We start from the raw sequence: 24,925 nt of genomic DNA, 5'->3' as shown, positions 1-24,925 counted from the left end.
AGGAGTATTTTTCAGAAGTATTTTGACTTGTCGGAAGTAATGGCAAAATTACACGTCAATCTTTATGCAAAAATGCTACAAAGCATCCTCCAGACCCCTACTCAACTAAATGGACCCTCTGTAAGCAACCAGCATCCCTGCTAAAGGCCATGCCTTTTCAGGAGATCCCAGATCCTACTTGCCCATTTTAAGCTAAACAAAGAGGCAGTGGAGCACTCACAAAGGACAAAAGGTTTTTCTAGTTGAGCTTTGATGTTGCTGCATCTCAAAAAATATGTCCCTGATGTGATGTCTTCCACTGTTTCTTAAACCAATTCCTTCACTACCATTTAAGTTTACATGTTTATAGAGCCTCCTGCTCTGAGCATGGCTTTTTGCCATCACCCATACTCTTACCTTCTTGAGTAACTTCATGTTGTCCATCCAAGCAGACTTCACTCTAGGAACAAAGGAATACTGGGTCTCCTTGAAGTATCTGTTCAATAAATCTGGGCATACTTTGAGAATATTCACCACGAGGTCAGCAACCATTTCATCTTCTGTTGCAGTTTTTAAACCAAGCAGGAACTGCAGAAGTACCACATTTCCTCCCCTGTTGAAGATGAAAAAAAAATTATTTTGAATAAGAAATCCTTATTTTGATACTCTATATGGGATGTGAACTCTGCAGCTTCTCTAACTGTTAATTGAAGGCAAGATCTCTCACCCTCCTGGCATAATTTCTGAGTTTATACTCAAAGAAGTAAGAAATTAATTTACCTCCGCATTTTCTGCACGACAAACAGTGAATTAACACCACGCATTTCAGGGCAGACACGATAACTAGTGAGGTCACTTTTGCTTCTAGCAAAAAATCCACTTACAATCCCAGCTGCCCCGTGACTTACTTGCCAGAAGTTCCAAGACTTGGATCATAGAACGTTATGCCATGTTTCAGAGAGCAGCAGAGGTCCATTAAGAAACTATGCACAAGTTCTCGTACCATTGCTTTTCCCACCTCCTCAGAACCCTGGGCCACCTATAAGAACCAAAAGGGAGTAAAAAAGGCATATGAGATTTGGCATCACAGGTATCAGCTTCACTCTACATTTTATATGGCTCCTCTTAGAGAAACACTGAAACAAAGTTTGGCTTTTGTTCAGATCAAAAAGAGATACTTCAGGACTTGAAGGTCCCTTCCAACCCAAACCATTCTGTGACTCTACAACTCCATAAACCTTTTAAATCCAGAACAACTCATGATGCCCACGGATGAGAAGACTCCTCACAACTGTGGCTGGGAAATCATTCATCATATGACTTACAGGGACTGCCAGGAACTCTAAGAACTTAAAATTATTCAGAACTGAAATGTAATGAGATTTGCACAGCTCGAAGCAAATATCTACTAGAAGAAACAGATCTCCTCCCAAGGGTGTTTACAATACATCAGGATGGGAGTGGCAAGGTCATTAGCATGTGGTATAGGAATACAAGAGGACATACACAAAGGTGAAAAATCTGTAGCCAAAACCCAGTGAGAAGCAGCAGAAATTTGGGGGCTCTTTTTAAATAGGCTGAGTAGATTCCTCTTTTTGAGCTCATCAAGCTCAGAGCAACTGTGAGCTGTTTCAAAACCTGGGGGCTGCAAGAGGAGGCGAAACAAAGGCAGCAGAAGGACTAAGAGTAACAAAGAAATAAATGGCCAGACCTTTAAATCCTCAGGGCTGACATCAGTAATCCCATTCCAACGGTAGAGTGAAGCGATGTGAACCAACACTTCTGCAGTGAAAAAACGCACCTTCTGTGTCTTGCTGATATTTTTGTTATGAACCACCTGAAAATGAGAAAAATGCAAACTCTTCTATTTATTGCAAGTTGTCACAAAATCATGGCAAAACAGCAACGCGCCTCATTCTTCTAGTACACACAGAGCTGGCTCTCCTCACCACAGCAGAAACAGAAGAAAGGTTCTGCCTGTCCTGTCAACACTTCTCTCACGGGCTCCTGCCCCACCCTGGCCCTACGCCAACCTCTGCAAACCCTGCACATGCTGGACAGGACAGATGTCCAGCTGAAGAGCACAGATCATGTTTAGAGCATCACAGCCACAGAACCAGGGGAACCTGCGTGTAGGCATGGTAAAGCCGACTACAAACAAAGTTTGAATGGAAAGGAATACACAGTGGAGGAAGTTTCTCAGAAATTCTTCTGCTGTGCTTTACTGCTGGCATTGTTTTAATTCTCATTTTTCTTGCTAAGCTGAAAGAGTCATACAGTGTGCTGGGGTCCACCAATAATGCAACAGCTCATGACATACGCATGATTCTCACATAGGAAAATTTTCTTTGAAAAACAAAGTTCCAATGAGGTTTATTTTACATTTAAATGATAGCTTTTTTATTATCCTTCTTTTTTATGTTATTGCAACAGCAAAATGAAAGAACATTTTTGGCTTTAATTGGTCAGTTGAGAAAAGCCCAAAGTCTGAAGAAGGCTCTTATGGCTACACTCTAAATTTGAAACTATTTTTTTCTTCATTCTCTCAACTGTTCATGCAACAGCTTATGCAACATTGCTACTCAGAACAGATATTAAAAATTACTAAATTCTGGAGCTAAAAACATTTTTAAATAAATAAAATACATCTTAGGTGCAGCTGCTCCACAAGCAACAAAAGCACCCCATGAAAGAGGCAGGGCCATGCTCGGAAGGAGACAGAGCACAGGAAAGGCAGCCACCACTAAACCAACTCTCTCACCTTTCAGCAATTCCTGCTTCCCTGTTTTCAATCCTGAGACAGTAACACAGCCAAGATACCAACCTCCAACACTTATTATCAGTCACACACTGCAGCAGCACACTGCCAGCAGCCCTAAGAACTGAACATTGTGTGAGAAATCACTGCAGAACTGATTTCAGCAGTGAGTAAAACAGAAAACATGAGATAACACAAGTTTCAAGGGTGTACCATACCTTAGCTGTCAGTGTGGAAAGCAGAAGATTGACGGTAGAAACTCTGTCTTCCTTTATTTCAGAGCAAAGAATAGCTGGAATGAAATCTGAGAGGACATTTCAAATGTTAAGTCAAAATGTGAAAGCTCTTTTCATACTAAAATACTTCAGGGAATTCATACCCATTCCTCTTCCATGTCACATTATTTATCTTGCTGTTATATTCCAGGATGAACCAAAAGGCAGCCATCAGAGTTCAGAAGGATGATTACTATGGTTAGGAGTAAGTGATGCTGCCAAACCACTCTCAAACCAATCTTGACTGGCCAATTTGCCAACTTGCTGATTAACACTGCTACAGCATCTGTCAACTTAAATACATTTTGGGCCCTGAAATGCCTGAAATTCAAGTAATTTCATATTCCTCCCATTGAAGCACTTGTAATTGTTTCACTGAGTGATTCTCAAATGTTTGGAGGCTCCATCTCCAACTACACACATCACCTTTTGGCTCACCAGTGCATCCCAATGTTAGACAACTTCAGTTTATAGAGAACTTGGAGCTCTTACAGGGGAATGAAAGCCACCTGTACTGACTGGGCCAAGGTGTGCAATCCCCAGCCTGAAAGAACTAAAAAACTGCCAGCACCTCAAGGAAATCAGCAGCCCTGGGCCAGCAGGAACAAGAGAAGTAAACAATTACAGCCAGTTCTCAGTCCCCCGCCATGACTTGCTGCCAGCTAGTGGCTTAAGAGTTTTTTTTTAAACAGTATTTCTAGATCCCTTCTGAATTGTCTCATAACTTTTCCAAGGGTCACAATTCACAGGGCAGAAAGGCAACTGAAGAACACTCTTTTCAAAAGAAAATTAACGCAACATATCCACTGAGCAAGGCTGGAAGCCATGAATTTTTTTTTATTGACTCCATGACCTTAAAGTTTTATGTTAGATTTACATTTTTTTAATCTGTGTCACCACTTTATTTTTGCAAAGTTTTAGCAGATAGCATATTGTTCTCAAGCAGGAGAGACTTATTTAATACACTACCAAAGAAGTTTAAAGCTTTTCAGATTATAAGATTAAAAATACATCTTTAGCTTCTTATTAGTGCTCTCTACCTGGTTCACATTTTTAATTAGGTCATATTTATTATCACCTATAAATGAGTGTGCCTGAAAAACAAAAACCCAACAAGCAATTATGAAGTACCTTTTAATTCCAGCACCTGTGCCAAGATTGCATTGTCACCAGCAATGAGAAAGGAGAGAGCAAACTGAATGTAGGCCATGCGGACATCTGGTCTCCCCTGGAAAAATATAAGTATAAAAAATACTTATATACACAAAAATATAAGTATAAAATTAAAAAATGTTGTTAGCACACAGATTGTACCCAACTGCAGCTGCTGATTACCCCTAGAAGCACCATAAATGGGTACATGAAACAACTTCTATAAAAATGTTGCATGCAGCCACAGACATACATTTACATGCAATACATACACAGCATATTCAGCTACAAAACTTCTTGCATAAAACAGATCACTTTTACATAAAAAGGAAAATGTACTAGTTCACGTGCTTTTCAATTCTCAATGTATGAGACCAGGCCACAAATTTAAATTAAAAGGAAAACTAACAGCCGTTTCATGCCAAACCCTGCATCACTGAATTTCCTCCCCTGTGCACTGCTAGGTCAGTTCACAGAAATGCCCATAAAAACTACCAACTCAGGCACAGCAGAAGCAGTGAAAGCTTGATCTGTAACAGCACCATGGGGTATGAACACTGAATCACAAAATGGTTTGAGCTGGAAGGGATCTTCAGGATCACCTCATTCCACGCCCTGCCATGGGCAGAGGCACCTTCCACTATCCCAAGCCCCATCCAACCTGGCCTTGGACACTTCCAGGGATGGGGCAGCTGCTTCTCTGGGCAACCTCTGCAGATCCAGAATCTCTTCCCAATACCTAACGTAAATATACCCTCTTTGAAAGAGTCACCCCTCATCCTACCACTACATTCCCTGACAGAATCCCACCATCATTTACCATTTTTTTAAAACCTGCTGTGCAAAATTAAGCTGCAAGTTAAGAAGCCTGAAGGAAGATTCTAAGTAAGCAAAAGATAATGCAGCAGGGACTCACCAATGTCTTGAAAGAAGAAATACAGAGAAACAAATAGGAATTTGCTGTAAGCTTTGGGCCTGGTACTTTACTGTAAAAAACATCACCTCTGATAGCCAGCTGTGACATCATTTCACTGAAAGCTGTACAGGACTAAGACATTTTGGATGCTAGCCTCCTTGCACCTTATTTAAGCAGCTTGTGGCCAAAAGACTACACCCAAGCATTTAAAATTAAGGGTGGAAGTACTCCTGCAGACAACTCCTGCAGTGAGGTCAAAATCCATGGCATCTGGCAATTCCAGAGCTATAAAAAGTGGTTCCATGGAAAAAGGGGTATGTTTGGTTTTTTGCCTTCCACTTGATTGCTTTATAAAGAAAAAGTCTGAATTTTCATGTCAGATGGCACAAACCCAACACAAATGTACACATTTGCTCTGCAAGTAATCTTTAAAATCCAGAAACAATATGTCAACATTGCAAACAATACTGGATTTATTATTCACTTGCATTTGGAATGACACAAATATTCCTGTTCTAAAGCACTGGTTGGGGTCAATCCTGACTATTTTTAGCAAACAGGGAGGGAACAAGAGATAGTTTCTTCTGGAAAGAGAGGAGTGACTTTTTCTCTCCACTCACATAATATGCTTAAGGATTTCCAGCTAGAGATTATTTAGAACTCTTGTTTATTACTCTGTATTAGTACTGGGCAATATCCCCTCTCCAATTTCCATTTATTTCAGTGGGACCACACTGCAAAAAAAAGACTAGTTTTCAGGAATTTACTAACATTTTCACTCTGCTTTAGATATTAGAAGGGCAGTTCACAGAAACTGTACATTTCTATTTCTCCATAGCTTGTTGGTAACACAAAAGGCATTTTCATGTGTCCAGTTAGGCACAATCAAGGACTTCAGCCTGACACAGGACAGGAAGGGAGAGTTAAGCTCTTGTAGATGAAAATACAGCAAACATTGGCAACAGCTTTGTTCTGAACAGATAGCTAAAAAAGCTGGTGGAGCCACGGCACAGCATGCCATGGCATGCAGCACCTTAATTTACCTGCTTACATCTTCTTTTCAACAATCCAGGCAGGTACTTGTTATTGAAATCAAAATGACTGTACACATCCCTTGCTGAATCCGGACCCTGAGCCACCATTGCTGACAGCAGGGTAAGGCACCCTCGGCTCACCCTGAAAAAACAAAGCAGAGGAAAACCTGCAGGCTATTTCCGGGATGATGGTTATACAAACAGCCACACCAAGAGATTAAAACTTCAAGAGAAAATAGAAGAGAAGTTAAACAATCAAAGTAATTATTTTAGGCAGTAATAACAGCAGCTGGGGGAGAGGGGCAAGGGGAGAAAGGAGAAGGACATGCCTTTTTATATTCTTCCCCAAAATTAAGCTGTACTGTGAGGCTGGATATTCCCTTTACAAAGTAGTTTAAAACGGAGAAAGTGACAAAATTAACCACTTGAAGATATCCTGTTCATGGCAGTGGAGTTGGACTAGACAACCCTTAATTATTCCACAATTCTATGAACTCCTAAATTCATAGAGGTTTGCCATTTATTTCAACATGTCAGGGCCACTACGCATAAGACTGCAGACCTCCATCATCTGAACAGCCACTACCATGAACAGATCTGTAATCTGTCCATCATTTTTCTGTCATGGACAAACTGCAAAAAGCCACGTGACTCAAGCAGAGACCCCATCTAGACATACAGTAAAGAAAATACCTCTGCACATCAAAGAGGTTGCACAGAAAATGCAGAGCATCTCCCATCTGCCAGAAATCTGCAGCCTCCTCTGTGCAGGTTCTAGAAGGATTTCTCCAGAACCTGCAATCTTTAAACACTTAATCAGAAGCGCAGACCTTGCACAGCCTCAAAATTTGTTTCCAGTGTACCTATCTGAGATTCTCTGTCCTGTTCAAATGCCTGCTGCAGTAAGATCAACTGGGCAGTGCAGGAAGCACAGCTGTGTCTATGAACTGGGAAAGCACAGAGAGCTTTTCCAATTCTGCTCAAAGACTGAAAGATGAGTCACTGGCCTGGGACAAGCCAATTTCAGTCTGGTTTTTCCTTCACTTTCCTCTTCCTCCCAGGTTTGTACTGAAGTGTCTGACATTTGCAACTTCTTTCCCCTATCCACATGAGCATGAGACTTTTTTGGTCCAGACTAGATAGCACAATTACTGAACAACCCAAAATTACCTCAGACTTAAGAGACTGAAAAAGTTACAGAAGAAAAGCCGGTCTGAAAGAGAAAAATCCATTATAAAACATGGAAACCTGACTCCAAAAAATACAGGGAAATAAAGCACTCAAGAGCAGCTCTTTTTGCCATCACAGGAAGAATGCCCAGCCCTGCTCCACACAATACAAATTTCACCCCACAAATCAAGCAGCACTAAAATAACAGGACTCAAGGTACCACCCACGTTAGCTCTCACCAGGACAGGCCCAGATGATGAAAACTACAGCTTCAGGAAAGTATCCTACAGCACTGGATTGTCTGATGTATCTGCTTCTACTTTGCAAAGACTTCCACAGGCAATTATTTTATGACAAGTGGAAAAGGATTATTAAATAAAGATGGATTATTAGCAATAAGTCAAGATGAATTTCACAACATCTTGTACAGTCCCTCCAGAACAATTGACAGAGATTCTCCACCAGAGCATCAAGAAGACTTACCTGTGATTTTCAGAATACAAAGCAGCATAGACCAGTTTCATATAGGAATGAATCAACTTTTTGACAATGTTCATTCCCACAACAGAAAAATGTGAAAGGTCACTGGCTGTCCTCAGTAAAATGGCTTCTAGAGCTTGAAAGATTAACAGAATCTGCAGGATAAAAAAGTATGTTAATACCTGACAATATCAGATAAGACTTTAAATTATTAGCTGAGCAAACAGTAATAACCACCATTAATAAAAAGAGTGACCCCACTCCAAGAGGAAATCTTCCACATATGAAAGTGACATTAACTTCTAGATTCTCTCCCAAATTAATGCTCCCTCTTTGAAAAGATCACTTCTGAGAACATGTAGTTTCAAGGAATAAGTGCTTCAAGAGACAATTGCTCTTAAATGGGTGATGAAAAATGAAATGTGATGGAGAAAAATATCATGTTCCACTCTTTCAATTAATTCCTGCCAGAAGAATTCAGAATCCATACAGCACTGGGACTGCGGCCATTACAAACATCAGCCCCTGCTAGCAACGGGATATTGAGGAAAGGCTGTCACTGAACATTACAGAGACAAAAATGATAATGAACGGCAAAGAACAGCAAGTGATGGTTAAAAAGCCACACAATACAATAGTACATTGCAAGCAACACTACATTGTAAGCAATGCTGCACCAGCATTCTCAGTGAAAATTTATTGAATTCTTTGTTCATTCAGCATATTCTGATGAGGATAAAATTGTGTCCAGCTGAAATAAGAAAAATGAAGTCAACTTTACCATCGGCTTCCTAGAAATGCTGATGTAGATATCTAAAAACATTTACTTTCACTAGGCTACTTTTGTTTCGCTTTCTTAACTGCTTCTGTTGATCCTCTTATTTCCTAAAAGGCCTTTTGATAACATTTAAAGAACCTTAACAGCTTGATTTGGAGAGGACTATTGGTTGTGTGTGCCATTAAATCCAGGAACATTTATGAACAGAAAGGAAAATCTCCCACTTGGTAGGTGCTCCTGCCACTGCTACTTCCAGAAAAAAAACCCAAACCAAAAATTTACAGAGTTCTTTACACCACAAAACACTATGTATTCATAAAACCACAGAATATTCTGAGCTGGAACGAACCTAAAGGAATCATCCAGTTCAACTCCTGGCCCTTCACAGACACCTGAACAATCCCACCCTGTGCCTGGGAGCGTTGTCCAAATGTTCCAGGAGTTCTGGCAACCTTGGCAGCTGTGACCATTCCCTGGCGACCTTTGTTGGTTCTTCTCCAGGGTGGGATTGTTGGGACTGTAGCTGCCAGTCCCTGAATGACAACCCCCATATCCAACTTACTTCACTTTCAGGCTTCCTTTCTCCATCGAGAAGCTTGAATATCTCAGCACACTCCATGGAAATTTTCACGTATCCCTCCACGACATCGTAGACTTGGGGCGACGGCAGCGTCTTGGCGATGGACACGAAGGTCTCCAGCCCTGCAAAGCCGCAGCGTCACCCGGGCCACCAGTGCCACGAGTGGGCCCTCTCTGCGCCACACAGAGGGGCCGGGCCGTGCCCAAGTGCGGCATCCCCAGCAGCAGCAGCAGCAGCAGCAGCCGTGCCATCCTCGCGACGTCCCCCGGGCCGCCCCTCAGCCCGGGGCAGCCCCCTCAACTAGGGGCAGCCCCCTCAGCCCGGGGCAGCCCCCTCAGCCCGGGGCAGCCCCCTCAGCCCGGGGCAGCCCCCTCAGCCCGGGGCAGCCCCCTCAGCCCAGGGGCAGCCGCCTCAGCCCGGGGCAGGCCCCTCAGCCCAGGGGCAGCCGCCTCAGCCCAGGGGCAGCCGCCTCAGCCAGGGCAGCCGCCTCAGCCCGGAGCAGCCGCCTCAGCCCGGAGCAGCCGCCTCAGCCAGGGGCAGCCCCCTCAGCCAGGGCAGCCGCCTCAGCCCGGAGCAGCCGCCTCAGCCCGGAGCAGCAGCCTCAGCCCGGAGCAGCCGCCTCAGCCCGGAGCAGCAGCCTCAGCCCGGAGCAGCCGCCTCAGCCCGGGTGAGTCGCCTCAGCCGGGGCCGGCCGCCTCAGGGGGCGCCTTTCCCGCCCTGCAGAGCCCCTCACCCTTGGCGGCGGCTGCCGGGTCCCGCAGCAGCGCCTTGAAGCGGGCGCCATTGAACTCCTCGTCCCGCGGGCCACAGGCGCGCTTGGCCGCAGGCTCCCCGCTCCGCTCCCCGGCCTCGCCGCTCCGCTTCCCGGCCATGCCCGATCCGAGCCCGGCTCAGGCCCGCCCCGGAACCTCCGCCGCTCCCGCAGGAAGGGGCGGGCAGAGCGGCCGCAGCCCGGGGTCGTGGCCGGCCCGTCCTAGCGGCAAGGCTTCCCCAGCGACCAGTGCCGAGGTGGGCAAAAAGAGTTAAAAATAGTTATCATGGAATGGTTTGGAAGGGACCGTAACCATTTCCACCCCCTGCCATGGGCAGGGACACCTTCCACTGGGCCAGGTTGCTTCACGCCCCGTCCAGTCTGGCCTTGGACACTTCCAGGGATCCAGGGCCAGCCACAGCTGCTCTGGGCATCCTGTGCCAGGGCCTGCCCACCCTCACAGCCGGGAATTCCTTCCCAATGTCCCATCTGAAGCAGTCTCTCATCCATCGCTGCTTGCAAGGCCAAGCAGGTTTTTGTCATCCCACTTTCCCCAGACTGCAGCCCCCCCTGCGATCCTGAACCAACACGGCTTAAACTTCGGAGTGGAAGGGGAACGCCCGGAGCGCAGGGAATAGGGGAGGGGAGAGAACTTCCTCAGATACTCCTCTCTTTCCAGCAGAGGGAAAGGCTTCGGGGTGACCTAACTGTGGCTTTCCAGTCACGGGAGAGATAGAGAGGGACTATTTGTGAGGGAAGGAGTGACAGAAAAGGGGGAATGGCTTCCCACTGCCAGAGGGCAGGCCTAGATTAATTAAAATCTAAACCCTTCCCTTGCTTTCAGCATGAGTTATTCCAGGACAAGCACAGTGATAAGGAGGAATGGAAAAAGGCTTGTTCCAATAAACTGTTTCATATGGAATGACAACCGTTGAAACAGTAGTGGAAGATAGAGTAGATTAGTTCAGTAAGAAAAAATCAAAATAAAGATCTATCTAAATCCAAACCAGAATTTATTTCATATGTGCAAGTAATAAAAGTAAAATTAGTATCTTCCTGGGCTTTTTAAAACTGTTTTTGTGGTTTTGGTTTTTTTTGTTTTGTTTTGGTGTTTTTTTGTTTTTTTTTTTTAGCAAAATACTGTAAAAAAGTGATCCAGAAGAGGGCAACATTCACAGCCATTCTGAGACCTAGGATGAGCAAATGCTTTCACACTGGCAGAAGATGCTGCGATGTTTTGAGAAAGAGGATAGAACAAAATAAAAGAAGCTGAAGTTAGAAGACAGAAAAGGGTAAAATAAAGGGAGTACACAATACTGGGGGGGGGGGAAGGAAATGGGAAAGTATGAATCGCTAGACACTAGGTACAAAGGCTTTTTTCGAGTAATTTATGAGAATAAAGCTAAAAACATCTTACTGCTGCTAGTAACATCATGTTCCAAGCTCTGCTATTAATTCCTATTTCTAGGAATACTTAAATTTAACTGGCTACATTCCAGCTATTTTTCTGCTTGTTTAGATGGCAGTGGCATTTGGAATTCACCTCAGTATAGCAAATTCTATGCAAAGGTACAGACTTCTCTGTTCTTCCATAAAACATTTTTGCTGGTTCTTCTGGATGATGGGAATCCTTTGTTTCAGCCTTACAGTTTTTAAATTTATGCAGGTATCCAAATACATTTGCAATTCCAGAAATTTATAGGCACATAATATGAAAAGTAAATAACATTCTCAGGAGGGAGTTGCTTTGTTATTGAGGGGATGGAAAGGAAGGCTAGAGCTAGCAGAGCCTAGAAAAAAGATTTGATTTAAGACAGCTTTTAAAAGGCTGAAAGTACCCATACTGACATCTTCAAGGTAAAAGTCCTAGTTACCAGACTTACAAGCTTGATAGTTACCATCAGGCCATATTTCATAGTTCTAGTATTTTAAAAAGTACTGCAGAATGGTACTGAAAATTATTTCATTTGATTTTATTTCAAGTTCAATTATTCTCTCCCCTCACTGCCTGTGTAGCTGTCAGAGACTTCCAGGAGGCTGGGGAAGCAGACTGCTGCTTTCAGTTCCAGCCAGGTCACTTCAATGTTCTGCTGGAGTGCACTTTGAAACTCATGTCCTTTTCTTTCTCTATTATATCTGACAGCTTTCCTCCCCTAAGTCTGTTTTTTGGCAAGCAGCATTTATGGAGGGCCAGTCGAAGACCTCAGGCCCAGACAAAATTCATCTGCTCTGCTGTGCTTATATGTGCAACAGATGGGAGCAGTGAATGAGTCAGGCAGCAACTTCTGAGCTGTTCAGTTTTCAGTAAATCAAAATGCTCTTCTGTGGTTCTTGCCAGATGAACAGATCATCATATCCAAGTTACACACTGCCCCTCTGGCATTTTCACGTCTGAAAAACAATTCTTGGTCCCTTGCATGAACCTCAGCTCTCTGCCTTGTTCAAGGAACAGTTCTAGATACCAGACTAATCAAGCCAAGCAACCCTTTCCTGCCTCAGTTAGGGCCTCTGAAGCCTTTACTGCCCTGAACAGCATGCAAACAGCCAAGCTCCAGCCCTGTAGTCCTACTTACTTGCCTTTGCTTCCCAAACCTGAACCTTTTCCTTCGCTGTGGGATCCTCACCCATGCAGTCCTGAAGACAAAAATCTGATTTGTTAGAAATCTACGTTTCTAACACAGAGCTTCACCAAGGTTTCTCTTCTGATTTCAGCCTTAAACACTGCTGTCCTTCTCAGCCAGCCCCTCTCTCCAGCCTTTAGCCATGGATACTTGCTGTTCTGTAGCTAGTACTTGCCACATCTCAGGATTAAGTCTCCTGATATGCATTTACACCACTCCCTAACCATGTCCTCATGACCCTTCCCAAACTCAGCCTGATCTCCAGGCCTACAACCTCTCCCTACAGATGAGGGACTCTCTCTGCGTAGGACTGCTGACAGACCTGTGCATGAGCCCAGCTAGCCCAGCATAGCCCATGCTAATCCCAGCCCAAACCTGTCCTTTAAAACCACTGGGTTGGGTACTGGAGCCCCAGTTAAAGTAACCGCCCCAGTTAAAGTAACCTCTGTGGTGGTTTCACTTCAAGGCCATCTGTGAGTTGTGATCCCCTACCCTACACTAGTAAGAAATGCATTCATTTCTTAAAATAATGTTTTCATTTTATGTATAAATTAACTATAGAAAGCATTCAGAGGGAATGGATTTAATCCAAAATCCCATCTCTAAAACTGTAGTTCTCAATGTTTGCCCTTGGTTTACGCAATTATTCCACAGAAAAGTTTCCTTCGGTTTTTCCCAAAATTTTAAGTGTGATATAGAGCTCTTTGTCAAATCTTCCTGCTTTCCAGCCTTTGAAACTCTGAGGCATGGGATCACAGAAGGAGGGTGGATGCTGCCAAGGGATGGGATATCAGGACCACCTCCTCAGCACAGCCTCCCAGAAGGGAGGATTCCCAGCACTATCACTTCTTTGCCATCGCATGTCCGAATGCCCTGTGCCCCATACTCTCGTGATCCTTGCTCTGATCAGCCCAGTGCTAGGTCATACACTTGGAGACACAGTCATTGCAGTGCTTGATTCCAGAAGTTTGGCATCGAGGAGTCCAGGTGATGTGCAAGGTCAGTGTGTGGACCCAGGAGATGAGTGGGCAGGCAAGGCAGAAGTAAAACCACAACTTTTTTTACTCTAGATGCTGTACCACCTCTCCTCCTCTTCTCCCTCCTCCTCCAATCCCATAGTTATTTCAGCAGGAGTGCAAGGAGTGCATTTTAGGCCTGATTAATGGCAATTTGTCTTCCTCCCACAAGGAATATTAGAGCCTGTCGATATGGACAAGGCATTATGAGCATCAGGGGTTTGAGTCAGAGCATGGTGTGAGTCTGGAGCTGGGCTGCGTGCCCAGGTGCTGAAGATGGGTGGAAAGATCAGAAAAGAAGGGAAGAGGACAGAAAAGTGGGGAGGTCAGTGAGCAGGCTGTGAAGAGCTAGAGGAGGCACATGCTGGAAGCACCTCTGAGCATCTACTGCAATACTCAGGGTATCTTCTGTGTACTGAAATTCTTCCCACCTTCTGCACATGGAATAATCCTCAAGCATCATCCAGTCTGAGTTAGTTTGACATAATCACTGAGTCATAGAATTTACCAGGGAGCCCTTACAGTCCTGATGGGAAAAGCAGGCACTTAAAAACACTGCAATAATTATTTTCAAATTTTGTTATTTGTTTTTAATTTTACAGTGCTCAGCTTGAATTAGCCTGAGGTCTGGATCTCAAAACTATCAACTCTCACTGATTAGATATTGATATGGGCTACTCTTTTCTGAAACACTGACAGTTTTCCATGCCTTTACATACCTAACTCGAGAGACCCTGAAGCCTGATTTTTTCAAGGCTCTTGGAAAAGCCACAGTTTTTTTCAGTGTTTTGACATTGATTCTGTGGCTTTAAAAAGCTTCAGTCTTGAATTTCAAGTACATAATCATTAGTCATTTTGGAAAATCTTGGCTTCAGGACTTATTAAAGGGGAACAGTGACAACAGCCCGTCAAAGGCAGGCTTATAGAACCATAATAAAGCACTTTCACAAAAAGGTTGATTTCCAAGACCATGGTCCACCCAGCAACTTTGTCCTAATGTTCTTCCTAAACTGAGAGGCTAGACACACAGTCTTTCCCAGTGTGTCTTTGAAGCATCATGTCAGGAAGTGACAGGGGCAACTTGGGTGCTTTAAGAGGGCAAGAGCAACAAAACCAGGACCTTTTCCTTGGTGCATTTGTTCTGCCTCCACCTTAGGTCATGTTTTCTCTTGTTTCCAGCAGTAAGCTCTGTAAGATGGAACATGCCTCTTACTTCATGTCTATACAAGTGCCAGGTGCACTGCTAGAAAAAGTAATCTGTACAGGAGAAGTGCCAGCAAGACTGGCAGCGTTCAGGAGGGTGAGGAGTGGGGACTTTCTGCTGCGCCTGGTGAGGAAATGGAGTGAGGTTTCATTCCAGGTGAAATGTGAGGAGATTGGCTTTACAAACTTCATGGGCCACATCTTCTGTCTTGTGAAGCAGTCAGGGTCTTTGTGGTGTTATGACTAGTTTGGCCAAGGAGCAGCTCATGAGCACAAAACTCAAAACTTGTTTAGCTGAGCTTGCTCTCTCTGAAGCGAGTCAAAAAATAGCAGAAAACAGCAAATATTTCCCCTCCTTCTAAACCTACTGTGTGGAGTACTCACTCAGTATTCATTCAAATTTCTATTTACACACACGAGAGTGTTTCTTAACTCTGGCTCACCAAATTGGTCCTCTCAAGTTCAAATTACAGTACACTTGAAGGTCTTGTTAGATCTTATTATCCATAGTACCCTGTGAGAACTTACAGCATCCAAAACACATTTAGAGTTAGAAAAAACTGATGAACAAGCTTCTCTACAACTATTTTCAGCTTGTATCCATAGAAATAGAGGCTGGATTGGGAAAAACGCAGTCTGTTATTTTAAATAATCACCATACGGTGATTACTGTAAAGTATGTGCTTTGTTTTAAGTGGTCTGACACTCATTTCCATAGAAACAGACAGAGGATAGCAACCCACTTGTTTGAACTGTCCTGTAGATTCTGTCTGTGTCAGAATGCAGGAATATAAAACTTTTAAAAATGTGGGAAAAGCCTGGGGTTTTGTTCTTAATTTTTGTTTTGTTTTAATCCTCAAAAGCCAAAAAGAACATTAGGGAACTTCTTGGAAACTTTATTCTGGAAGAATAAAATGAAAATTACAAATATCAGCTCTTACAAAAATTATAGGGGAGAAAGCAGAAAGAAAAAGCAGTAGGGGATTTAGTGGTGAGAAGTGTACACACAGATATGTGTCTGTGTGAAAAAATATTTCTGAGGTATTTTTCTGACAATTTTTGTTATTGTACAATAGATCTAGTGATTTTTTTCACTTACAGAAAAATTGAGGCCATCTTACTGAACTGTCTATTTTATTTCACTTTTTATTTTTTTCACATTCACTTTCTTTTATTTCACATTGTTTACTTCTTAACTGACACACTAATTTTATTGGAATTTCCATACACTAAGTCATTATATGAGTTTTGAATTGGCAGTTGGAGTGAAGTTCAGGGAAAAAATAATAATATGGATAAGTACTCAGATTCTGGCTTTGCTTTTGCCAAGCTTCCTTGTAACAACACAAATCCTGCATTTCTGGCACTGTGAAATGATTTCTTTTCTCCCCAAGTCCAAAAGAGAGAAACTGTCTGAAGCAGATGTGATACCTCTCCTGGATTCTAACTCCTGGACTTTCGTGTGATTTTTTTTTTCCTTTGGGGAAGAAAAAAAAGCAATCTAATTCCTGTTGCTTGTGAGGAAAGGACAGGGGTGAGATTCTGTAATTCTACATGCTGAACATGTCTGGATTAGTTATATTGTCTTCCAGCAACTGAGTATTGCCAGCTTCTAGGAGCTGCATTCTGATAAACACTTTCTCCCTTCCTGCCTTTGTGTTTTACACTACTGTCTCCAAGTTTACTATTTAAGCACTACCCATCACAGGGTAGTGATGGGTAGTAACCTAAAATATAAAAAGTGGTCTTGCAAATCTTTGCTATTCCCTGAATAGCAGAGATTTGCAAGACTACATTTTATATTGTAGGTTACTTGGTTTTAGGTTAATTTTGAATAGCAGAGTAGCCCCATTCAGAGGGAAAAGAAAAAACCCCACTATATGTATACACATAGATATTTATACATACATATGTGTAAAAAAATAGAAATGCCATTCCGTTCCTGTCAGCCACAGTGTCCATAAGTTTTCCTCCTTCATAGGAAGGCTTCCCTTGAAGACAGATGTCTACAAGCAAGAGCACCTAGCTGCCTCTTGTGCTGTCATTCAACCCTCTCTGCTTCACCTCCCTGGAGGTTACCTACGTTTTGAACCTCTTACAGTTTAGTCATTCCTCTTGGAAATGGCCTTTGCCTTTGGGCTATACCTGCAGAGTGCCAAAAGCATCCCAGGCTCATGCCTGCATTTTGGATGGTCTTTTGCTTACAGTACCACCAGGCTAGAAAAAGCTATGTAATCTCACTGGGAAAAGAGGGTTCACAAGTGCTCATCAGACATTCTGATTCAAAGCCTTTCAAGCACAAGTATGGGATACTTCCCAGTTATTTTTAATGCTTTATATATTCTTCTGCGTTGATTGTGTACTTGTCACAGATCTATTGTCTACTCAGTTACAACAGACTGAGTGGTCATTATTGACATCTGTTCCAGGGATTAATTAGCAGATGTGAGAGAAGGAGGTGAAACACTTCCTGATAGAGCTGTAGAAGGTGGCCTGAATATGAGATATCTCTCTGTTGGCTGTACAGGGAGTGGAGTTTGGCATCCTGAAGCCACAGATGGTCTGACTGCACTCACCTGAAGTTATGGCGGATACGAGGTTACAGCATCTAGGAAGTTGGGATAGACAGGTAAGTTCAACCTAATTATCTGAACGCCTTTCTAGAGGAGCCAAGTATGGCTTCCAGGTGCTTCTGTGTAAAAATCTGGGCTGCTTGTTCCCCAGCATTCATTTCTGCCTTTGGTGGGACTGACCTGAGACAGCAAGTGCAGGAAGTGTCAGACTGAATGATCAGTTGCAAGGTTAAGGGGGAAAAGGAGGGGAGTAGGGGGAGACTCCCACAAGTCTCCTTCCAGTTCCCCCGCTGGAAGGCAGAGGGTAACTGGCTGAGTTCAGAGGTAAACACTGTCCTTATCTGAAGCAGCCAGAAGCAAGGGCTTCACCTGCACAGCTACTGTTCTCTCTCCCCATCTGTGTTTGCAGTTGCAGATGTTTCAGAGTGATTTTGTACTGTTATTTCGGTAGCTTTGATCCCATTTATCTGAGTTCAGTAACACTTGATGGACCGTCTCTGACCTCAGACAGGTTCATGTGAAACCCGTTTTGCTCTTATCTGCCCAAGACTAAGGAAGCATAGGCTAATATATGTGTTAGCCAGTTGTTTTTCTATGTGTGAAGAGGAACAAAAGCGGATTCAGATCCAAACATGAAGACCAAGTTGGTCAAAGTTCAGTGTAACCTCTGAAAAGAGGTGCCAGACTTTGGAAATTCAAATCTGGATGTGGTCCAACTTCAGTTGGAACAGGAGGAGAGGAATAGATTTAACACAATTAGTTTGGTTCCATCATCTTTCACTGACTCACTTATTTTTTCAAGAGAAAGATCAGTGTGATCATGCATGGCAGAATGTAAACAGCTGGATATTCATGTTTGCCCACAGCCCCAGGAAAAAAGAGGCTTTTGTGCCCCATTTCCAGTGTTGGTTCTAAGCTCTTTTTCCTGAAGACAGCTCTTACAGGAACTGGGAGCTGTCCTGATTTATTCCCTTGAGTCCCTCATACCTTAAAAGAAGCACCAAATTACATTAGAAGGTAGTTTAGCAGGTCGTAATGACAATTTGTTTGAACTTCTCACTGGTCCACTTTTCTGTATCAAAAAAGATTTCAGGGAACAACTTGAAGTCTCTCAAAGTAACTTCAAGATGTTTCCTCACTTTGCAGTGAAGGCTTTAAGCCAAGCCTACGCACTTAAGGCGCGCTGAACTAGAGTCCTCAAGCCCCGGAGCTGCGGTAAGGTGGTGTCAGTGTGAGGAAACAGAGGTGCTCCTTTTGCAACACGGAAGAGTCAGTACTGTTTGCCCACTGAAATCCCTCATCCAGAGATCCTGCCAGGCGTAGGTCCCAGCTGGGTTCCCTCAGAGACCCGTGAGCCGAGGTGTAAGGGCAGGAGCGGGGCTGGAGCAGCAGCCTTGGCAGGGTCTGGCACGAGAGCCGAGGGCGTTGGAGAAGGGAACGCAGGGAAGTTGGGCTGCGGGGACAGGGAGTGATGGGGAGCACCTTGCACCTCTCTCGGGAAAAACACAAGCGGGGAAATGTGGTCACGAGTCGCGGTGTGTGTGAAAGTCCGTGGCAATCCTCCAACCATTGCCAAGCAAGAATGAGGGGGAAGACGGTGAAACCGAGCCTCTTGACCAGGAGGGAGGCGCGAGCGGCTCGGAGAGGGGTGGGGAGAGCCGGGGAGGGCGGGCGAGGTGCAGCCGGGTCTGAGTCAGCCCGGCCGCACGATGTGCGCCGAGGGCAGTGCCCGACGCGGCGCCGCCGGGAGCCCGCGTCCCTTCCCGTCCCTTCCCCGCCGCCCCCGCGTCCTGAGTGCCCGCGCCGGCTGGACCCGCTCCCGCCGCGGCCGCTGGCAGGACTGCTCCGCCCTCGCCCTCCTTCTCCCCCTTCTCCTCCTCCTCCTCCCACGCGGGGCACGGGCAGCCCCGAGGGCGCCCGGCGGCCCGGGGGGGCCGCGCCGCCAGCCGGGACCGGCTGCACCATGTGAAGCGGCGGGGCTGCCCCCCGCCCCGAGCCGCCCTCTCCCGCACCATGAGGGACGGGGATGCGGGGCAGCACCCACGCCGCGCACAGGTAGAGCCCGGGCTGCTCCTCCGCCTCCTGTCCTGCGTGGTCCTTGTGTGCGGCGCGGAGGTCGCGGCTCTCGCCGACTTCTCAGGTACGGGGCGGGCACCGAGTGACGGCTCCCGGGAGCGGGGGCTGCGGAGCTCCGAGGGGCCGGGCGGAGGCGGGCACGCCGCGGGCAGGGTCTGGCGGGGGCTGTCAGCCCCCCGCAGTGCCCCGAGGGGACCGGCCGCATCCAGGGCAGCGGCCGCGGGCTCCCGGCCGGAGCGCCGCACGGAGCCGCGTATTCCTGGAGCGCTCCGTGTTCCGTAACCCCTGTTCGGGGCCGTGTCCCGGGCCTGCACCCCGGGGAGCGCGGGCCCGATGTGCCGCGAAGGCAGGAAGGAGGAGAGGGTTAAGGGCTTCCAGAGGGGCCAGGTGGGAAGGGACACGGGGAGCTGAGCTGTCGCTGCGCGGTGGGAACGCTGGGCGTGGATCGGCCAGGGCCTGACCAAAAGTGCGTGGAAGTCCCTGGAAAGGTTCCCACTTTCTCCTGGAGACTTGGAGTCGGGCCCTGAGGGAGCGAACAAGTGCTGCGCTTCTCTCTGCTGGGAGGGAAGCCTCGCAGCATGAGAGGAGTGGATGAAGGGAGTCCCTTCCCAGGGAGCAGAGGCATCAGCTGTCGCCCAGGAATCACAGATCTCTGGGAAGGTGCTGCATCACTGCAAAGTGAAGTGATTGCAGGAACTGGGAAAATATCCTTGTTTCCATCAAGACGAAGAAGCAGTCTGTATTCTTTATTTGGGAAAACTGCACTCTTGTAACTTTTCTAGTGCTCCAGGACATCCCACTGCTGTTAGAAAGTTATTTGGAAGAGTTGTTTCTCTCCTCTCTGTGTCTCAGTGAGCACAGCATATTCCTGGCAGTTGGAAGCTTATGGAACTGCCTCTAGGGCAGAAAGCAAACCTTTCCCGTATTGAACAGAGCAGAACTTCTCAAAAGCCAGTCTAGTGCACTGGAACAAAGTTAATATATAATTAATAGCCAATATGTGTTGTTATGCATTTTAATATAGTTTGTGTTGATACAGTTCAATATTCTGGTCATGGTTCTGTAGAAACTATTTCCTCAGCAACAGAAAAATACAGTTTCTAATTTTTTAAATTGTATCCAGCTCCACAAGCTTGAAAATTTCTAAGCAAGCAGCCATGAAATATAAAAACCAGAATTACGTACTTGGATAAGCTACATTTCTCATATTCAATTCCTTTCACATGTAAAAGGCTTTTAAATGCTTTCTGTCTCATTCTTTGGTGGGTTTTTTTGCTTAACTGCTGGTTTGGGATGTTAGTTTTGGAATCACATGGTGGTTCTCCACAATAACATAAAACAAATGTTCAAATTTTCCTTTTCAACTAGCCACTGAGTTAAAAATTATCCCTTTATGTAGAAAAGTTCCTCTCACAAAAGTCTGCTCATTTTTAAAATGATGTTATTTAGATAAGGCTCACCAAGATTAACTTCAGAAGTACAGCTGTCTTCACTATTCATCGTGCACTGAGCTTTCCAAATAGGTAGAATGACTGGAGGAAAAAAGGTATCTCGCCCCAGAGATCAGTATTAAACATGACATGCAGACGTTTTAGTACATAAAATGTAGAAAAGGAAAGCAGACTCCAGAATTCCTACCAGACTGGGAAGCTCCCAGGCCTGAACAAAATCTGCTCACGTTTTAATTTTAACATGGAGATCTAATCTAGAATGACAGAAAAGACCAAAATGTTACTGTAACTTTAAAAAAAAACTGTACGATGAGCACAGGGAGAAGTTTTTAGCTGCTTCAAAAGCAGGTACTGTGGCCCAGGAGTTGGCAGAGGTGAGATGACAGCCTGCAGTGCCATCCTCAGGCTGTTTAATACTGTTAAAGAATTACAAGCTCCATAACAGCAGCTTCGAGACGAGTTTGTGGAGTTGCTGATTTCCCTTATTTGCTCGCTCCCTCGGCAGGAGCAGCAACTGGATTTTCTGAGCTCTGCTGAATATACATGGCCACAAACCTGGCCCGTTTCAAGTGCCTTGCAGCTGCCAAGTGCAATGAGGCCTCTACCCCAACAGCCCAAACTCTTTTCCTCTCTCCTCCTCTCCTCACCATTCTGACAGCTTTCCAGAGTTCCTTCCTACACTGCTGCCAGGTTCCAGCACCTGCCCGTGTAATCCCTGTTGTTCCCTTAATGCAAGTCTCAATTGTGCCAGCAGTTCCACCCAGCCCAGAGCCCATTTGTTCATCATCAGACCTCGCCGTTTGCTTGGAACAGCCCAAAGATGCTCCCTCCTGGGATCTGTGTGATGCTCTGGAAAGGGGAGCAGGGAGCAGTGTACAGTGAAGGGTCATTATTAATATTTATAAGTTTGACTTGTATTTGAGGTCTCTATCCTTTCTACTACCTACAGCTGCAGGTTCTTGCTCTCATCTCTCTAGCTTTTAACTATGCAAAGAAAAATTGTCTATTTCATTGGCTTTTTTGTTTGTTTGGTTGGGATTTTTTATGAGCGACATTTCTTCACTGTGCAATAACATTTTGTGGATTGGTATATTCTAGGGGAGAAAAATGTTCTGAAATAAGACACCAGCAGCAGTTAAAAATTCAACTCTGTGAGAACTCAATAGTTTCTCTTATTGGAAATAAGAGTTTCTCTTATTTTGACACAATAGTTTCTCTTATGTTGACACAATAAAGATCTGCATAGTCTATGTTTCTCTAGCAGCTTGAAGCAACAAACAAGAAATTTAAAGGTTGGACTCCATGATCTTGCAGGTCTTTTCCCACCTTAATGATTCCATGAATCTATATTTATTAGTTCCATTAGTTACTGAAAGTGGAGATGTGCTCTGAGGTCTGCAGTCCTCAGTGTGATTAATTTTTCAAAGTGGAATCCAAGTATTCATGCCCAAATTTAAACTGAAAGCTGGAGGTTTGGAAGAAGAGAGATTTAATCCACAGTTCTTTCCTTAGACCTTCATGAATATGAGAGTGATCCTACAGCTACAGAATTTTCTTCCCCTCATGCCTGTTCCTCAAAGCACACCTTTCAACTAAAATATTTCTTTATTTTCTCAGTGATCACTAGTAGCTCTCACATTTTGGATCGGGTTCCATTCCAGGGGGCTGCTGTGAATTTTGCTGGTTCTCCAGTCTCTGAGCACCCTGGGCTCTCAGGACACTACCAGAAGGGCCATTTTTCAGGACATCAGGGCTTAATTACAGCAATTTCCTCACAACTCCTCTGTCTCCAAGGACTGGTTCCCACAACAGGCCAAACAAGGAGCTGGCAAATCCAGCAAACTACTTCTTTCCAGTGTTTCACACTGTAGGTGTTCTGGTGCTATAGAAAGCCCAGCTTCTGAGGAGAGCTGGCTTGGCTGGGGATGGTGGCATTCTGTGGGTACCTTCCCAAGAGCAGGGATCACTGCTCCTCATCTCCTCTCATGCCCTTGCTCTCCATGCTGGCACTGGCAAAAGGCCTCAGCTCTCCATCCCATCCCCACTCCTTCTACCTTTTCCCTGTCTGCTGACAAACTGTTCCCTTCTCCATCTGGGAACAAACTCCTTCTCTCTGGCAACACTGAGGAACATCCATCCACCCCTTTTTTATGCTCCTTCCTTCTTTTTCTGTTCTCCTTGCTGCTCTGAGCTCAGGCTTGACCTCGCCTCCTTGGCTCACTCACCACTCAGTCTCCCCTTCTTTACCTGAGTCCCAGCCAGGTTTTCTGGGCAGCTTTCAAGAAATGTGGCTGTAACTGAAGATCAAAAATGAAGTAATTGTGATTGCATAACTGGGGTGAGGAATGACTTTCTGGATGTTAACAGAAAGCAGCCACTGCTTTAGGGGTAGAACCTTTTAATCTCTGTCCGCTGGTGTCAAGTTTTCTGTCTTTTCTTGCAAAACAGTTCAGACAGAACCGAGCTTCGCTTTAACTCCATAGACTTGGTCTCCTGACCCAACCACAGAAACAAGTGGATCTAATGAAAAAGCAAACCAGTTCACCCAAGAAATATAATCTGCTCCTGTGACCTTTCTGCATTAAAAGTTTCCATTAAGTTCTGTGGCATTCACCCATCCCAGATTCCCCCAGGTAAAAGGAAAGCAAACAAATGCTTTGAGCAAATGCTTTGTTTGTAGTAATGTGGCAGGATCAATCACTACCAACCACAATGATGCAGAAGTTTTTCTGTTGGCTTTGTGTTGGTCAGATAAAATCCTGTACAAATTTTCTTGAGTCAGTTCTGTTGACTCACTGTGGCAATTGTAGCATGTCCTTCAACCAGGATGTTTAAAGGAGTGATGTGCTAGAAGGAGTGATGCAACGATGCATCTTCTCAATACCGCCTTCTAAAAGTAGAGTGTTCGTTGCTTTAAAGAAAAGCATTTCATTTTAGAAATGTGTTTCATTTCAGTAATGTGTGAGTTAAACCTCAAAGTCTGGTTTAAAGTTTCTCTGAGTGAAGTGGGCTTTGGTCTGGGATTTGTTCTGTGGAATAAAGAGGTGTGTGTCAGAACAGAGATTTTAGTTTAGATCATGGAGCTGAGACCCAAGGTTTTGTTTCAGCCTTTTTCCTGCAGTTCTTTTTGCCTTTCTCAGGAAGTGTAACTTATGAAACCACATTTCAGATGTGCTAATATTTTTTGCTAAATCCACTGATGAGATTCAGTTATGCTTGTTAGAGAAGTAAAAGGTCCTGTCAAGTTCTTACACATTTTATGAGGCCTTTACAGTAAGCTAGGTCTTCATCCCCAAGAAGGGCTTCCAAAATTAATTAAGGGATAGTGGGGTGCCCTTGCCCCTACAGATGTGGGGGAATTCAGACACAAGACACAAAACTTGAGTTCCTGAGCTCCACTACTCAGAGACCAACACATTTGAGTCTATCGGAGTCTCACAATTTTGGGGCAGGAAGTTTGGGGCAGAACTCTCTCTGTTCTCCCTGGGCAGATTGCTGGCACCTAGCACTCCATATGCTATTTTTATTCAAAATAAATAGCAGGGATTAGCTCCCCTGTTGCCTTCCTGCTCCATCTGCTGCTGATATCCTTCCCAGTAAGGCAGAGCTTTCAGTCTCACCTTTATTAGAGAAAGGGACTACAGCCTTGTTCCAGATAAATACTCAGCTTTTGTTGGAAGTGTCCCCAGACAGAGAAGGCACTGTCTGACCAGTCAACACTTAGCAGAATTCTGTCATCTGCCAGCCATAATCTACAATTAAAACAGAAATATTTTGATGTATTACCCAACACAGAGAAAATAGTGTCTTAAGGGAGCTGAAGAGCAGAAGGAGGCGTGGTTACGCCTTATTTGTTCAGCATTGGTGAGTCATTTAATCTGAATTTCTAGGCATTTTAAGAGTTTTGCTTCAAAGGTCTATTGTGTAGCTTCTGGCAACAAATTAAATACCAGTGAGGTTTGGCTCTTAATTTAGAATTAATTTTAAAACATCACTCACTATATAAGACCTAATTGAAAGACTATGGTCACTGGAAGGATTCCCAAGGATTTCACTGAGCTTTGGCTGAGGGTCTCAAACCCACAAATATCTGTTTCTTTTTCTTCATTGTA

The 24,925-nt window shown here is 44.7% G+C and overlaps 2 protein-coding genes across 8 annotated transcripts in view; one reads left to right on the top strand and one right to left on the bottom strand.

The window, feature by feature from the left end:
* The window catches only part of URB1 (URB1 ribosome biogenesis homolog), a 38,573-nt gene extending 28,543 nt beyond the window's left edge, over positions 1-10,030 (bottom strand). Inside the window, 9 exon segments of the mRNA XM_050975169.1 lie at positions 397-592; positions 888-1,018; positions 1,691-1,816; positions 2,956-3,041; positions 4,144-4,240; positions 6,124-6,256; positions 7,768-7,919; positions 9,105-9,244; positions 9,856-10,030. Coding sequence (XP_050831126.1) covers positions 397-592; positions 888-1,018; positions 1,691-1,816; positions 2,956-3,041; positions 4,144-4,240; positions 6,124-6,256; positions 7,768-7,919; positions 9,105-9,244; positions 9,856-9,994 — 1,200 coding nt within the window. The 5' untranslated portion in view covers positions 9,995-10,030.
* Positions 10,031-10,037: 7 nt separating this feature from the next.
* The window catches only part of EVA1C (eva-1 homolog C), a 41,261-nt gene continuing 26,373 nt past the window's right edge, over positions 10,038-24,925 (top strand). For 2 of the 7 annotated variants that reach the window (XM_050975209.1, XM_050975203.1), the window contains exons 1-3: positions 10,038-10,130; positions 11,007-11,165; positions 17,241-17,342. Coding sequence is in view for 2 of the 7 variants with exons in the window: in XM_018908075.3 (XP_018763620.3) it covers positions 19,300-19,426 (127 nt within the window). In the remaining 5 variants the exon portion in view is untranslated. Of the gene's footprint in view, positions 10,131-11,006; positions 11,166-17,045; positions 17,343-18,432; positions 18,502-19,232; positions 19,427-24,925 lie in introns of those variants that run through there. The other 5 variants (XM_050975211.1, XM_050975214.1, XM_018908075.3 and 2 more) reach the window with 5 other exon arrangements.

Source organism: Serinus canaria, chromosome 1 (genome assembly GCF_022539315.1).
Source record: "Serinus canaria isolate serCan28SL12 chromosome 1, serCan2020, whole genome shotgun sequence".
Lineage (NCBI taxonomy): Eukaryota > Metazoa > Chordata > Aves > Passeriformes > Fringillidae > Serinus > Serinus canaria.
Note: the sequence above shows the minus strand (reverse complement) of the source record. Positions and strands in the feature narration are given on the sequence as shown.